The 16,252-nt window shown below is 43.8% G+C and overlaps 2 protein-coding genes across 4 annotated transcripts; one reads left to right on the top strand and one right to left on the bottom strand.

Annotated features, from left to right (window-relative positions):
• Positions 1-127: 127 nt before the first annotated feature.
• TMEM59 (transmembrane protein 59) lies at positions 128-9,252 on the bottom strand. 2 transcript variants are annotated; one of them, XM_068953201.1, is made up of 8 exons: positions 8,988-9,252; positions 6,250-6,355; positions 3,968-4,062; positions 3,622-3,774; positions 3,260-3,344; positions 2,856-2,937; positions 1,933-2,041; positions 128-1,136 (listed from the first exon to the last, which is right to left on the bottom strand). In XM_068953201.1, the coding sequence occupies exons 1-8, from the start codon at positions 9,192-9,194 to the stop codon at positions 981-983; spliced, it is 993 nt and encodes a 330-aa protein (XP_068809302.1). In that variant the 5' UTR covers positions 9,195-9,252; the 3' UTR covers positions 128-980. The 2 variants fall into 2 exon arrangements, with proteins under 2 accessions (XP_068809302.1, XP_068809301.1); XM_068953200.1 differs by having other exon boundaries at positions 2,856-2,940; positions 8,988-9,235.
• A 127-nt stretch (positions 9,253-9,379) lies between these two features.
• On the top strand, positions 9,380-15,942 carry TCEANC2 (transcription elongation factor A N-terminal and central domain containing 2). 2 transcript variants are annotated; one of them, XM_068953208.1, is made up of 4 exons: positions 9,380-9,505; positions 10,762-10,899; positions 12,828-13,021; positions 14,920-15,942. In XM_068953208.1, exons 1-4 carry the CDS (start codon positions 9,403-9,405, stop codon positions 15,106-15,108), a joined length of 624 nt encoding a protein of 207 aa, XP_068809309.1. In that variant the 5' UTR covers positions 9,380-9,402; the 3' UTR covers positions 15,109-15,942. The 2 variants fall into 2 exon arrangements, with proteins under 2 accessions (XP_068809309.1, XP_068809308.1); XM_068953207.1 differs by having other exon boundaries at positions 9,384-9,501; positions 10,758-10,899.
• Positions 15,943-16,252: the final 310 nt, after the last annotated feature.

Here is a 16,252-nt window from a genome sequence, read left to right on the forward strand (position 1 = left end):
GATGTTAGGTGTTGTCATGTTATTGACTTGCACAGCAAAATGAGGTCACATTGCCTATAAGAGGAATGGTCCAGACAGGCTTTCCTGTCGAATGTTCTGTGGTCAATAATTAACCATAGCAAAAAGCTATACAGTCAATGCTTTATATACAGTCAATTTTATTTGTCTGTTCTCATTTCTCAGAAATCAACCTGTTTCTGCAAATGAAGTTACAAGACTAGAATAGTTCATCAAAAACAGAAGGAAGAATTTCTTCAGAAAACACAAGCTCTAACTTTACAAGCAGTTTAAGACTTGTAGGCTAAAGTTTGACAGAATAATTAACCATGTTATGTTCTACATATGTGAAAGGACATGTCCACAAGTTTTACTAAACGTTCCCATTTTTGACAAACGGAGTTCTAACCTACAGTACCTCACAAATGCTTTGCATCTCGGATATTGCCACACTATAGAAAAAATATATTTCTATTTTTGGAGAAAGGGTTGTTTGTGCATGGGCATTAACAAGTACAAAAAAAAAAACCAAAAAACAAAAAACCCCCAGCAGATAGTTTAATAATATTTTCTTTTAACTACAACGGAAAGTGCAACACTAAAAAATTATCTCCTGCCTACTTAGAATTTCTTATACCTTTACAAAGCTAACTCTGAATGTACACATTACATCCTAGAACACACAAGTAAGTTTGAAAGTGTCACGGCAAAACTATGGAAAGCACGCTTACAGACTTTTGTAAGCAAAAAGACACATCATAGCAAACACCAGTGAAAAGTGATTATGTCTGGAAACAAACAAATTCAAGACGTCTGAATCTTCACTGCTAGTTGAAAACAAAATCCCATGACATTTGTTGATTCCGTAGCTTTATTTGCATTTAAAGACTGGCTGCTAAGCTTCTTATCTGAAGAACCACCACAAATAATCAGGAGTTGCTAGCACTGTTAGAAGTAGTCTATTCAGTCCAACGAAAACTTATCTAGATTGCTGATTGAGCCAAATTAACTTTTGTAGGAAGAGGTCCTGCTTCTTCATGTTCCTCAGTCTTGCATCTAACCACAACAAGTGCAGAGGATGGATATCTGTTCATTTTTTGTTCATTCATGTATTCCAAGTCTCCATAGATGCTCAGCTTCTGAAATATTTAAACAACTTATTTTAAGATAAAGATGCTTGACATCAGGGATAAAACGCATTTCATTATCCAACTACGCACTTGGTTTTGAAGGCTGGAACACAACACAAGCTAATCCAGACTTTTAATAACATATGAAATTCCTGTTTGAAACTAGACTGGAGTCCAAGAAGGCGGCATTAGATCTGCCACAACAGTAAATACAACGCTTGTATACCAGCTCCTTTAGTTTGAAAACGCTGAGTCTTGCTTACTTCAGAAGTGCAGGAATTTCTCTGAGCACTGAGGATGCTAGCTCAATCAGTTCTCTTCTGATCAGACTCTCTGCGCTCATCCATACATGCTGTCACTTCTATTTCCACCAGTCATCCTCCTAGATTAAAACCACACTGGCTTCCACCTACATCATGCAGCCCTCTGTATAGCTTTCTTTCCAGAGGCACTAGAGGCAGCCTCCATCTGTCAAGAGTAATCTGAAGGTTGTCAAGAGAAGGATTGCAGTACAAACCAAAAGACATTGCATCTGGGCTGCCTGAGTAAGGCTCAGAGCTCTTACCAGCCACAAAATGAGTAATATTTGTTCAGCCATAAAAATCACAATTTGGGAAACGAGTAAGAAATGTTCAACTATAAAATCATCATTTAAACAAACGTGGCTTGCTAACAGCTGCAAAATAAAAATCCTTTCCAATTGAAACCCCATCCCCCCAGATGTATCTTGCTCTCTAGACAGTTTTACCACGTAAGTAATATAATGGATAAATGCAAAACATTGTAAGTTATAAAATATAGTTACCTCAGATGGAACATACTGCTCTACAGCTGTAGCAACAGTTGCACAACAAATCCAGAGCAGCACCAACACCGAGAGGACGAGCGTAGTGGTTAAAATCCAACTGGAATTCCTGAAATGAAAAGAACGTTACTAAACTGAATCCAACAGAATGGACTCTCTAGAAAGTTCTGCTCAATTTGGACCACGTTTCCTGCTGATTTCCTAGCCTCTAGCTCCTCCAGCTACCTAGCCGACTTCAGACTTCTGAGTAATCAACGTAACTCCTAATGCCCATTTACTATCTGACATGAAAGACACTAAAAGACTGTTTGGAGTCTGTTTATTGGGCCCTAAGCTTCCTCCCACTCAAAATTTTAAAAACAGATTTTTCTGTTATGTACTTAGGGTGCAATACGCTGATCCTTAATGTCTAAACTTTTAAGTAGAAAGCATCAGTGAGGAAGAGGAAGGGGAACCAACACGCTGATCTTTAGCAAGGCTTAAAGATATATTGAGTATCTTCAGCCTAGAAGTGAGCCAAAAGCGTCTTTCATATCAGACGATCCCAGAACCTAACACAAAACGCAACTGCCTTGCTCCGAAACATAGCCAAGAGCTAAAGAACAGGCAAAACACAGAACTGATCAAATAGTTCACAGAACACTCAAAAAATAATGTAGGAAATTATCAATATTATGTTCAACTGAATGGAAAGGAGAATGAAAGTTGGTAGCATAGCCTACAAATAACATGGAGCTAGTACGGAAAAGTGGCAATAACAAGCAGTCAAAAACACAATTTTAACACCCACTCCAAAGTGCTATGCTTCTTGAACCTAGCAGACTTTCTAGCGCTTGGAGATCTTGCAACAGCGCCACTATATACATCTATGAAGGACTCTTATTCTCCACATATTAGGCTTTTACATACTAGAATACACATACGTGGAAAGACACTTGAAAAAGCTATCATTTTCTCGCTCTTCAAAAAGCCCTCGGTATGTCTGTGAACTTCCTGGACGTAGGTCTGCTAAAATACAACAGCAGAAAGAGTTTACAGGAAAGCAATCAAAATAAAAGAAGAATCCAGCTTCATACAGCTTGTCTGTACAGAGAGCATAAAAAGAAGAGTTTAAAATGGCTCTAGCTTGCATGTTTCTATTTCCAGCACAGTCTGGTTTCTACCACAGACTTTGTGGAAGTGTGCACAGGGCAGCCTATAGGACATATATTTACATTTTAGCTTTCTAAAACATTTGCCTTCACGCGCCACATGCAACTTCATCTTTTTTTCTTGCATGGCATGAAACATTTGCATTTCTTCTTCCAAAGCACAAAAAAGAACTTACGGGCTGTTTTACTCAGCGACAAGGATTCTCTCGTATCTCCAGTTTCCTGATCAAGCTGTGGAACATACTGCACTTCTGGCTTTGACTAAAACAAAATAAGGAGTTAGGAAATCCTGCCTGCAAACTTCGACCAATCTTGATCATTCACACTTTCAGAATTAATAGGGAAGATAACCTTAAGACATGCACCATTCACATAAGTCTGTATTTTTTTTTTCCTGCGCTGGCCCCAAAAGGCAGTGAAATACTATCAAAAACTAAACACTTCTGAAAGCGCTCCACAGTCTTTTCTGTGACCGGAAGGAGCAGAGCTAAACATTTAGCACCCAGGACACTTCAATCTCAATGAAAAAGGGAAGCACCTGGAATATGACAATTTTGCCATCATCTGCTTGAAGGTAGAAAGTCCATGAGGATGTTATGAAGCTCTGGGCTGAATCCATCATGTCACTCCAGAACGATCTCACCAGTGTCAGAGGAAAGAGGAGATGAATTCTTGGCATCAGGGACATTAACTGCAAACACAACACGAAGCGGTTTTCCATTTGTTTTTACATGAAAAAGACAGAAGTCATTTTCTTCCTCACCCCATGTCTAAATTTCACTCCTTAGGAAGATTTCTGTTCCATTTGATCAAATTTAAAAGAGAGAAGACACACTGAGCAGAAAACAAGTAGGTGGTATTTGAAAAACATGTCATCTACTTACTTGCTCTTGTCTTAACTCAGCAAATGGCAATTGGTTCTGGCATCCAAGATGGCAAGCATATTGTTCATCAGATTGGGAGTATGCTTCAGTACAGGCTGCAAGGAAGAAGTTCCACAAATGAGAAGATAATTTCTGTATTTTAGTTAAGAAAAACATTTTCAGTATAACTTGGATCGGGAACAAAGCAGCAGGTTGAAGATCGACAATCCCATTTGTAGAGAAAGATACGGCAATCACTTCCAGTGTAGCGCTTGCTCCTTGGACTAGTGAAGATGAAGGGATCAGAGCTCAGACAATGTATTTGAAATCTGAATGCAATTAGAGCAACCGGTCAGAAGTATTACTCTGGGTGAATTCAGGGATGCAGCTTTTCATTCACTCTCCCATTACTAATATAGTTTTTGCTGCGCATATTACATGAAATATCAATTTCATCTCAGAGAACAGAGCTAGGATCCTAAAAAGGACTTAATAGGAGGACCATCAGCCCATTAAATTCCTGTGAGGTAACAGCAGAAGTTATGGTATCAGAGCAAAACAAGAGAGAGCTCTTCTGCTAGTGTGATGAGTACATAAACTGCACTGAAAGTATAATTGAGCAATTATTACCAAAAATGAAGGCGACTCTTCTCTTGTTTTACAAATATCTTCTACCAATTGTTCATTAGAGACCATAAAGACCAGGAAACCTGAATTATTTACTGCTTACACATGGAGAAATGGGGCAGACAATAGCTCTATTGCGGAAATAGCTCTTCCCCAAAACGCTAAAGCTAGATGGATGATTTTACAGCATTATCAGAACCGAAGACTCAAACTAAGTAGAAACATAGAGGACAGTTATTTCTCCCAGCCTCCCCATAGGAGAGGAAGATGAGTAAGGGTACCATCAGGAAGGCTACAGGCAGGGAAAAACCTGGGGAGAAGCATGGCATCAGCAGCTAAACATCCGAGTATTCAGTTCATAGCACCTGAACAGCAATTCTGTGGTAAAACTGTCACCAGACTAGAGCTAGTATTCATAAAGAAACATCAGAAGACAGCACTAAGCAGATCAGCCAGGAAGTATCTTGCCAAGCACAGAATAATTAGTCAGGGAACCAACCAGTGTAACAGATTACAGAACATAAGCCGGCAAAAGACAACACCCTCAGAAAGAAGAGTTAAACCAGCAAGTAAGCAACTGTTCAATTACCTCTACATTTGGTCTATTGCTGCATTACCCTTTTTATGGCACTCTCTCATGTGTGGTTTGACAACTAGATTGACATGCTGTATCACAGCTACACATAGTGTATGACAGACTAGAACATTAGCCCATTTCTATAGTATTTAACGCAGCTTTGTATCACATTAGCATCTTTGCACATCAGGCTTCCTACTTACAAACCCTCCACCAGCTCAGCTCTGAGCTAGCCACCAGCCTTCTTGCTTTCACGAGTCACTGACAGAATAAAAGCCTCTTTTCCATGCTGACCTGGTGCTTAATTGTATTTGAAATACAGAAGGAGAGATACCAACTTTCCTGCTTTGGGCTGCTATGACCCACTTATGCTCTCAATAAAACTGTTAATCAACTGCCTCAGTATTACTGGATGAAAGTCCTACACGACTGGAAAAAAAAAAGAGCTGGTCTACAGCACACATTTCATCTTCACTGTGAGACCTTTGCTCCAATACAGATAATCTGAGAGAATTAGTCACAAGTATTTGATATGAAATGGCCTACTTCAAACATAACACGCACCTCATTCCCAATTGTATAGATGCAGATAAAGCTCAGGATGTAACCTAGACTACAAGTGATGAGACAGACAGCACTTCAAGCTCTGTTATTTTAAACTTTTTTACTTTACTTTTTATTTACTTTTATAATCAAGTTTGCTAGGAACGTAAATGGGACTAACATTGCATGAACTAATTGAAGGAAAACCGTTAATTTGGTAAGTTTTTTTTGTTCAGACTTTTTATCTTCTGTGACAAACTTTTCATAGCAAAATGAAGTATTTCCAATTTATTTAACATCAACTGATGATATTTAAGAAACATAGGAAGATGGCAACACTAAGTATCAGGTAAGGCAAAGCTCCCACAAAGCAGACAGTTTCCATCAAGATTTTTTATATCCTGTACATAACGTTTAAGAAGTTGTCAAAAAACAAAAATAAAGAAACGCCCACTGAAATAACTTCACCAACTTGACAACATCCCTTCTAATGTTCCTACTCTTCCCTTCATTTACTTATATACTATAAGATGTTGAAGGAGTACTGAATTCTTACCAGAGTCACATTCCAGTTTGGTCCGATTCAAATCAATGCCATCATCCACAAACTGACAAATGGAAAACAGTCTGCAGCCTCGCTGGCACGCATACAGTTCCTCTTCCTGGGAAGGCACAAGAAGAGACTTGCATTCCTCCATCCAAAAATAACATGTCAAGAAACAAAGACTCCCCCCCTCCCCTCGCTTTTTTTTTTTTCTCCCCCCCCCTCCTCGGAAGAGCTATAGAAAGTGATCCACTTGAGCATCACCCTATCACCTTCCTCCCCTACACTAGACCCAGAAGACAGCTAAACATGACAGTCTGGATGATATGAAACCAAACCAAATTATAGCTCTGTAACACTGTAATATAACTATTGATTTCTTTATTTCAAATAGAACTCCTTATTCTGCAGTGGGGCAGACTGAACAGCAAATACTGTTGTGTACATTCCAGCCTCCTACAACTCAGAGTAAACTTACACTGCGTTTCTGAAAAAGTGACGGTTTAAAAAATAAGAGATACTGGCTGTAAAAACCTTTCCTGACATACTCCAATAGCCTTCATTTAGTCATACAAGAAGTTGACACTCCTCCCCCTCAAAAGTTTAATATCAGAACCCAACAGGTGAGGAGCAAAACAAAGACATATTTTGACAACACATCACAATATAGTTACTGTACACTAATTAGAACTATGACAGTTGTCAAAGTAGAAGGTTATCTTCTATACCAGTACCCCGGTTAACCGGTTACTTGCCAAACTAGTTCCATAAACATGTATTTTTATTTATTATATCAAACTGAAGGGGAAAGTAATCCCTTATGGTAACTATAAAAAACATTGAGATTATGCCAGTACAGAAAAACTATACCCAGTATTTCCTCTATCCACCATATCAAAGGCAGGGACGCGCACTTCCCACACATGGTGCTCCTCACGCTGCAGAACTAATGACTGCCTGCTTTATGTGAGCACTCTTATTAGCGATCACTCAGCAAAATCAAATCCATCAAATCCATTACCTACGTAACCACTCAAATGATTGCAGCCAGTTGCTTCACACACGGAAAAAAACTCTGAATTCATAGAAGAGAAGACAAACATACCACACCTTACTGTGCAATCCACTGTAAATGAACTGGCCATTGTGCTTCTCTGAAAGCACAAGTTCGCATGCTTTTTAATTTACAAAAGTAGAAAATGGAACATAGATTCAAACTTAGCCATGTTATCAGTGTTGTTAGAGTTAAGATAGTTATGTTGTTCCAGAAAACGTTATGTACATTGATATCCACACTGAATTAACTTTAGCAGACATGTTTCTATTGCACTCTTGCACACAGGTCTCAATGTTTGTCTTGCTTTTCAATGGCAATTAAAACAATTTCCTCCAATTTAACCGGTAGCTTTGTGACAAACGGAACAAAGACTAAATGAAATGGAAGAGATGGCTGTATCATTCGACAGCTCCAACAGCACAACAGAAAGAGTTTGAAAAGTACTGCAAAAAAAAAAAAATCACAGTAATAATCAGTTTTTCTTGAACTTGAAAGGGTCCTATAACAAAAACAAGAAAATTACTCTAAAATAACATGGAAATATTTTAGGATAACGTTTAGTCCTAAATAAATTCTCAGGTTTTGTTCTTTCTCCTCACTGTCACTGTACATAGGCACCAAAACACATCATATGTGCAGATCCAAATTTACTGTTATTCCACACAACTCCCTGTTATTTCCCTCTGTGGAAATACCAGTATCAGCTACCAAGTCACAAAACCCAATTCAGAGTTTCATATGAAAACAAAGACCTATTACCTGATACTAGTGCTACCATCTTTTTGCCGTATTACCGCCTGCTGCCTTCACGTGAAACCTCAAAGGTGGTATAAAAGTTCCCATAACCTAGGATTCAACCTGCTCAATAGCTGCAATAGATAAAAAGATATTTTGCCAAGAAAGAACCACGAAAAATGAGATTTTGAAACGGGTAATGGATTTTCCAAATTCAAACCAGCAGCTCAGAACTGTACAAAGCTTTGAACTGACAGTGAACTCTGGAGTGGGAAATTATATTGCCCTTCGAGGCTATTTCTCCAGGCTCTTTTTCATAAGAGGGAAAATTCCCTGGGCAAGTGAATCCAAAATACAGGGTCTGTCAAGCTACTCATCTGCCATTTTTTATGCTCCATCCTCCAAAACTCAAGTGTTGCACTGATGTCCTGGCTCAGGATCCTTAGCCTGTCTTGGACACTGTCCTGTTTTAGTGCTCTAAGACATAGGGCAGCCTAAGTCAAATGAGGAGTCACCTCTTTAGGAATAGGACGGGAAAAAAAAAAAAGAAGAAGAAAAAGCAAGGACCCCAAACCCACAAGTTAACCAAACTGTTCTTTGAAAGAGGTATTTCAGACCCTGCGGCATCTCTTCGGCTCGCAGCGCGCTAAGCACGTATTTCCGAGGAGAAACACGTATCATCCGGGAAAGCCACAGCATCCCCTGCTTCGAGGGGTCGAGCACCTCAGCCGGACGGCACAGACACCCCAAAACCAAGCAGCACGCCGACCGGAGCCGAGCACGCCCGCACCGCGGGCTGCCCCCACGCTCGCCTCCCAAAAAGGGCTCTGCCCGCCGCCAGGGCCCCTCCGGCTGAGGCGGAAACAAAACGGCTGCTTCCTGCCCGTCCCCGGCCGGAGACGAGGGGCCCTGCGGGGGGGGGGGGGGCGGGCAGGGCCGCGGCGGGGCCCGCCCCTACCTTGGGGTAGGTGTGCAGGGAGTAGGTCAGCTGGCAGGCGCGGTGACACGACGCCGTGTTACCCAGCACCGAGTCGAAAGCCTCGGAGGAGCCCGGGGGTGGTGGGGGTGGTGGTGGCAGCGGCGGCCCAGCCGCCCGGGCCCGCCCAACGGCCAGGAGCACCACGGCGAGAGGCAGGTAGAGCAGGCCGCCGCGCCGCGCCGCCATCTTCCTCCTCCTCCTCCTCCCGCAGCGCCCCGGCTGGGCGGGGCGGGGGCGCCGCTGACGTCTCGCGAGACTACCCCCCCTCCCGCGCCTCGGCGGCGCGGCGCCTGCTGGGAAACGTAGTCCTCGCCGCCGGGCGGGGCCAGGCACGCCGAGGGGCCGCGCCGGCGGCGGGAACTACCCGGCGGAAAGGGGCGGGGCGGCTGGGGGCATGGAGCGGTTCGTGGTGCGCGGGGCCCGCGTCGCCGGCCGCCCCCGCGGGGCCGCCCCCGCCGCGGCCTACCGGCAGGTCACCCTCGAGTCCCTCAAGGCAGGTGACCGGGCCTCGGTGGGGGGGGGGACGCGGGAGAGCGGCTTTGGGGCGGGCGGCCAGGCCGAGGCCTTGTGCGCGGGGCGGGGGGGGGGGGGAAATCACCTCAGGAGGAGCGAGGCTGGCAGTGAGGGCCCGGGGGGGGGGGGGGCTTTTGGGTGAACAACCTGAGACCGGTGTCCCTTAGCGCCTGGGAAACCCGCCACGGGGGGTGTGGGGGGGTGGTGTTTTGGGCGGGGGGGGGGGGTTGGTTGCAGCACCCCTGCCCGCCCGCCGCTCCGGGCCCAGGTAGGTTCAGCTCCTTCCCGCCACCTCTGCGGCGTTGGCGCGGCGGCCTCGCAGGGAGCGGCCTGCTGGACTCCCGAAACGGAGACGGGGTAGGCCTTGGCGCCCTCCGGCCTGCTCGCGCGGGGCAGGGGCGGCTGGCACCTGTGGCAGCCGCAGAGTTGTTTTGCGGCTTGCCTCTCTCTCCGGCCAGGACGTTGAGTACCCCGGAGAGGCCTGCTGTTGGGTGCACAGTGGTCCTGCCTTACGTAGGACCTGGGCCCCGCTTTGCTGCCTCTTTGCAGAAACAGCACACACACACACACAATTGCCTGTTGTTCGTGTAAGGCACAAAGCAAGAGGATAGAGCACAGAGCGCATCAGCTGTCTGACCATCGCTGAACCGTTGTAAGAGGCCTGACATCTGGAATGCAATGAGACTGGCGTCGTTTCGCAGTCCCTTCTAGCGAGTCCTGCTATAAACAGTTCAAATGAAAAACACTGTGCAAACAGCCGGTGTACTTGAGATTGTGATGCTGCTCCTGATGCTTCATTTCTCTCTCTGCTGACATAATTTTGACTTTAAAACCAATCTGAACAAGATTCAGATTCTGCCAGGCTGCTAAGGATGATATAATTAGCTGCCTTCCTATCTTCTTATCCCCTTTTCTATTATGAAGCATTTATACAACAGACTCCTTAAATTCAGAACACCTCTCTTGTAGCAAACATTTGCTGTTAAGTGCCCTGAGCTTGGCAGAATAAGATTAAGCATATTACTTTGCCTTCAACTTACTTCTATCTTGATTTGCAGTAGGGTGCTAATATCGAGCAAATACCCATCATTCCAGACTGCCATGCATTCTGTGCTCTGGTTCACGTCATAATCAATAATTCCTGTGTCGATAACAGTCCCAGTAGCTGAAATGAAGTCAATGTCTTTATTTGTAGTAGGAATATTCCACTTTCCTAATGGTTTTTCTTTTTTCCAGAGAGTTGTGGTTGTGGAAGACATAAAACGATGGAAATCTATGCTTGAGCTTCCAGGGCAACCGAAAGAGAATCTGATTGAAGCTTTGGAGGAGCTGAAAAAGAAAATACCTTCCAAGGAAGTGTTACTTTCAACAAAAATAGGTATGTCCTGTTGCTTGATCTAGAGTGTGACTATTAGACTGTCTTGCATCCTTTGCTGCTCAGATTGCCAGGGACTAGCTCACAGGCCTTTTTTAAGAAAAGAGTGTCACAGTCGTCTCAAAAGGTTTACCTGGTCTCTGTACAAAAAATTCTTGGTACGCAGCCTGCAGTTTTCATAACTCATACTGAAAAAAGTCAGCACTCCTTTAATTCTTCCCTGTACATGAAGGTTGCCTGCTTACTACTAAATATTGCATCACTCCTCCCGTGGCAGCATTTTGGAAGAGATTTTCACAGGCACGTCTGTGTGTTGTTCCTTCTGCTGCCATCTGCTGGGGGCATGGCAGAGTGCTCCCTTGCGGTCTGAGACAGGGCCTATGCATCAGACCTGGCTGAGTCCTCCAAACGTGCAAGAATTCTCCTCGTAACGCCCCGGAAGTGCTTAGTGCATTCTCACAAGGAGAAATCCTCAACTGATAGGCAGCTCCATGCAACTAACACAGCCCTATGCTTGACCGTGTGGGGACTTGGGGGGAGGAATAATGTGAGACCGCATGGACCCTGCCTTTCCTGTCTGTGAAGATCATATATGACACAGAGTATCTGAAGTACCCCAAAGCGAGAGAAAGTCATTTTGACCTTTGTTTGCCATTAGAGCAGCTGGATCTCTATTCAAAGAGCCCTCCTTGCCTTGGAAAAGGAGACAGGATCTGCCTCTTTCTTCTTCCTTCTGGATTGTCATTTAGTTTGCCATTTTTAGCTCGTTCAGCCTTTTCCTGAGATTTTTCCCAGTGCTTCCCTGAGCACTGCTGGGCTGTAAGAAAGCCACAGAAGACCAACAGTGACATCTTCTGGCCAGTAGTGTTAACACCAGTCAGACACTACTGCTAGCGTGACAGGTAGGTCAGAAAAATGCCCAGTTGGAAAAGGATCTCTTCTTTCTCCTCTCAAAGGAAAGTCTCTTTGCACTGGCAGGCCCCAGTGTAGTACCTGGGGTGTCGGCATGCTGAACGAATTACTCATGTCAACTGGAAAGATTCTGCTTGGAGGCACCATGATGTTCTCATGTTAAAACATTATAAACATCACAGTGATAAACCTCACTGCCACATCTGCTTCTTTAAGGGGTTTTTTAGTTAATAAAAAAAAAAAAAAAGTGTTTCTTGTAGACCAGTCTTACAAGATTACTCAATTGCTTGGTAATTGCTCAGGCAAAAGTCACAGAATGGTGGAGGTCGGAAGACACCTCTGGAGATCATCTAGTCCAACCTGCCTGCTCAAGCAGGGTCAGCTAGAGCAGGTTACCCGGGACCGTGTTCCACTGGGGTTTGAATATTTCAAGGATGGAGGCTCCATAACCTCTCTGGACAACCTGCTCTGGTGCTCAGTCACCCCCAAAGTTATTCAGAGGGAACTTCCTGTGTTTGTGCCTGCTGCCTCTTGTCCTGTCACTGGGCACCACTGGAAAGAGTCTGGCTCAGTCTTCTTTATGCCCTCCCTTCGGATATTTATACACATTGATAAGATCCCCCCTCAGTCTTCTCTTCTTCAGGCTAAACAGTTCCAACTCTCTCAGTCTCTCCTCATGACAGATGCTCCAGCCCCATAATCATCTTTGTGGCCTTTTGCTGCACTCCCTCTAATAGCTCCATATTTCTCCTGTACTGTGGAGCCCAGAACTGGACACAGTGCTCCAGACATGGCCTCACCAGTGCCCTGCAGGAATCACTGCAGAGGTCAATGAATAAAAACTTCAGGGTCTGCTCCTAGTGATTTCATGTTTATATTTATGCCTGTGCGTTGGTTATTGTGCTGTCACTGTCTGAATTACAAACTTGTGTGACTGCTTTAGCTCCACTGTAACATCACTCTTGTCCATTATATTTTGCCCACCTACCAAAGCTGAATGAGCTGTTGCTGTTTTCCAGGTCACACAGTGAATAAGATGCGCAAACATTCAGATCACGATGTGGCCAGCCTTGCAAAGGATGTTTACACAGAGTGGCGAACTTTCATCAAAGACCATTCAAACAAACCCTCAATAGAAGTCAGGAGTGATCCCAAGACTGAGGTTTTCAGAAAGAACGCGCGGAAGATGCTTTGCAAAGCCTTGGATCTAGAGGTAGTGTTCAGGTCCATTCATCTTCGTCTCAAAGAGTAACTTCCTGTAAGAACAAGTTAGACAAACCCTTTCCAGACATAGTTACTAAAAAGCTGATCCTGCCTGCAGGATGAGGACAAGGCTAATGACCTGTTCCTGTTTGCTTTGATTCTCAGCATGTCTGTATTTATAAGGAGCTTTGTTTTCAAGGGAGATTTTTTTGTTCTTGACCAAGTGAACGTGTTTGTTTTAAGTGAGGTGTGTATTGCTCTCATTTACATAACTAGCAAATGGGACAGTTGCGTATCTACTGCAGCTAGGCTGCATAGGAGAAGAAGGAAGTTAGAACGCACAGTTTTCCCTGCTACTTATTAGCTGCAAAAGCAACACTGGGACCTTTTGGATGTTTTGTATTTAAGTAATTAAGCATGAGCAAATTGAAATCTATTGCAAAAACATAGAGTTGACATAGGCTGACAGTATATAAAGTGGTGCTAAATACCAGATCCCTCTGGTATCTCTACATAAGCAAACAGGATTTACTGAAAGGCTTAATGATCAGTTTGCTTGCTCTATGAAACTCTGTAATAATTATCATTTAGTTTATTCGTTAATTATCCTCTGAATGGCAAGTCAAGAGGTAGGCGCTCAAGAGTTTCAGAGCAAAGTTAAAAAGCTATGTGTTGTCAGCCATGAAAACAGCCTCTCCAACTTGTAGTTCATCTGGACCGAGGCAGAGCAAAAGGATGGGTTGCTGCGGGAAGGTCTCAGAATGGAGATTTTATGGAGAGCTTACCTTTCCCAGGCTGCTAGTCAAATCAGGTTTCTGGGAAACGTGTCTATGCATAGTGATAATGCTGGTGGTAAAGTGTAAACCTATGGGAGACGAGGATAGATATGGTACTATCCTAAAACAAGTGGTATTAGGGAGGGCGGGACCAGGCAGAATCACTTCTGAACAGAACTCACCTGAAAGTGTGGTAAAGAATACTCCTCTGGCTTGCAGCTACCATCATATGTGCAAATAGAGTTTACATCAGCAGGATGAATAGCATATATAAGCAGGGGAGCCACAGAGGCCCAGCAAATGCAAAGCAGGGATACCTGAGAAAGGGCTGATAGAAGGAGGAAGGGAGAATGGGGCTGAATGGACACAAAGGGGCTTCTAGCGCAGCCCAACAGAGGGGCAAATTAAGCGAGGGGTAGCAAAAAGAGAATAAAAGAGGGCAAAGGACTTGTAAGAATACTACATGGCATGCTGGAATCACCTGTATGCAAAAGTAGGGGAGATTTCCAATCACAAAAGGCAGAAGTGAAATTCAAACCCTTTCTGGATGGGCAGGAGATTTTTTTCTAAGCTGTGCTAAATTACAGGTTTTGGCGCACGTCGAAGCAATAACTACATAATTAACATTTAGCAAATCCCTTTCTGCATTCTTAATTACACCTCATTCAACACACACAGAGCCTACATTTCCCTTTATAGCACCAGGCAGGGTTGCCAAGTATTTGGCATGTCTTAGGGTTGCTGTTAGAATTGAGTTTCAAATAGTATCCAAGGTGCCTTATATCAGCAAGATCAAAAGTAAGCTTTATGGAGACAGTGGAGTGTAGCTTATAATTGCAGTCGAACTTGATCCCCAAAGCTAGTTGCAGATTAGTTTCCTGTTGTGATGGCAAAGTACTGCCACCCAGCTGGAGACGTGAACGTGTTCCCTGCTACTGACCACATTGCCTTGTTCCTTAATTGCTAGGGTGGAATTAAATTGCTCTGCCTGTTTCACTTGTGATGGGAAGTAGATTTCCTTGAATCTAAGCTGATTAATGAAGAAACTCTGAAAAAGCACCAAACTCCGATTTCAATCAGTTGGCCTCCTTATTAAATGCAAAGATCTAATTTTATACTTTGCTGTTTTCAGATTGATCACCCACTGGCTGAAAATATTGAGCGGGAAGCTTTTCATCTCTCTTCCCGTCTCATTAGTGCACCGTATCGCAGAACGGTGCGAGCTCTTGTCTTCTCATTAAAGCACAAACCCGAAATCCGAGCAGAAGTCAAGACTGGCACACTCACTGTCCCTGCTTTTGTACAGAGACATAAGAAGTGAGGTGGGGTGTGCTTGATGCCGAGTGAGAACTTTGTGTGCCTACATCTCTGCAGAACTGGGAACCCTTTCTGTCTTAAGAGGAGCACAGAAGTGCAGACAGTGCAGCTCACTTGGCACCACCATATGAACAGGACCACTGAAGACAGGAACCAGTGATGATGCAAGTGGTGCTATAAATCTGACCTGGTAGAAATCTATGTGGACTTCTTGCAAGACAAGTTTCTTCTACTATGCCATATATTTTCCTGCTACAGAGCCACCTTTGCTACTCACATGTCTCTCACTTTTACCACAGTTTGTCATACCTCAGTCTGGCTCCATCCCTGATGTGGATCTTCAAGTGTAAACAGAAAGCAGCAGCTCTGTGCTGTGGTGGCAAAAATACTGGGAATTCAAAGTGATTAGTCCAAATGAGGAGATCACCAGTGGATAACTGCATACTCTTAATTAGCGCTAAATCAGCCATGTCTGCTGCAGCTGGGTTCTGAATGTGGCAAGAGGTGGCTGTTTAGCCAAGCCAGCTGATTTCCCTTTGCTGCATCCTTCCCTTTGCTCCGCTTTCCAAAGTTGGACAGCAACTGGGTTTCAGTAACTTGCTATCTATCATTTCATAGCCTCAGTGACCTAACAATTGTGGGCATTTTTTGAAGCTCTGGGGTGAAAATCAAAATGCCCTGGGACATAGGTGCTATCTAATACTTCTTTGCTGTTTAACGAATGGCTCGCTCAAACTTCTATACCTCATTCATGATTTAATTGTGGTGCTTGTTTGTACTGCAACATGAAAAAAAACTTGAAATGAAATTTCTAAATACAATGAACTGGTAAGGAAAATGCTCCTTGTAATAGCTTTTTTCCTCCAAAAGGAACAAATGCTTCAGAATGATTGTGTCCATACAAATTTAAGCAACAGAAAAACAGAACCAGAAACAAACTAGTTATTAAACACTGGAAATCTGGCCTTTCATTTTTACTCTGATAAGTAGAGTGCCGCAAGTCATCTTGTTCTCCCTATACTCCCCATTATTAAGGCTCTGACAGGCACAGTCTTTCTCTACTGGCAGTCAATAACGGTACTATCTGTTCGCAGATCATTGTCTGAGATCAACCTATCAGGGTAGAGAGAGCCAGATACTGGGATGCG

Source organism: Struthio camelus, chromosome 8 (assembly GCF_040807025.1).
Source record: "Struthio camelus isolate bStrCam1 chromosome 8, bStrCam1.hap1, whole genome shotgun sequence".
NCBI lineage: Eukaryota > Metazoa > Chordata > Aves > Struthioniformes > Struthionidae > Struthio > Struthio camelus.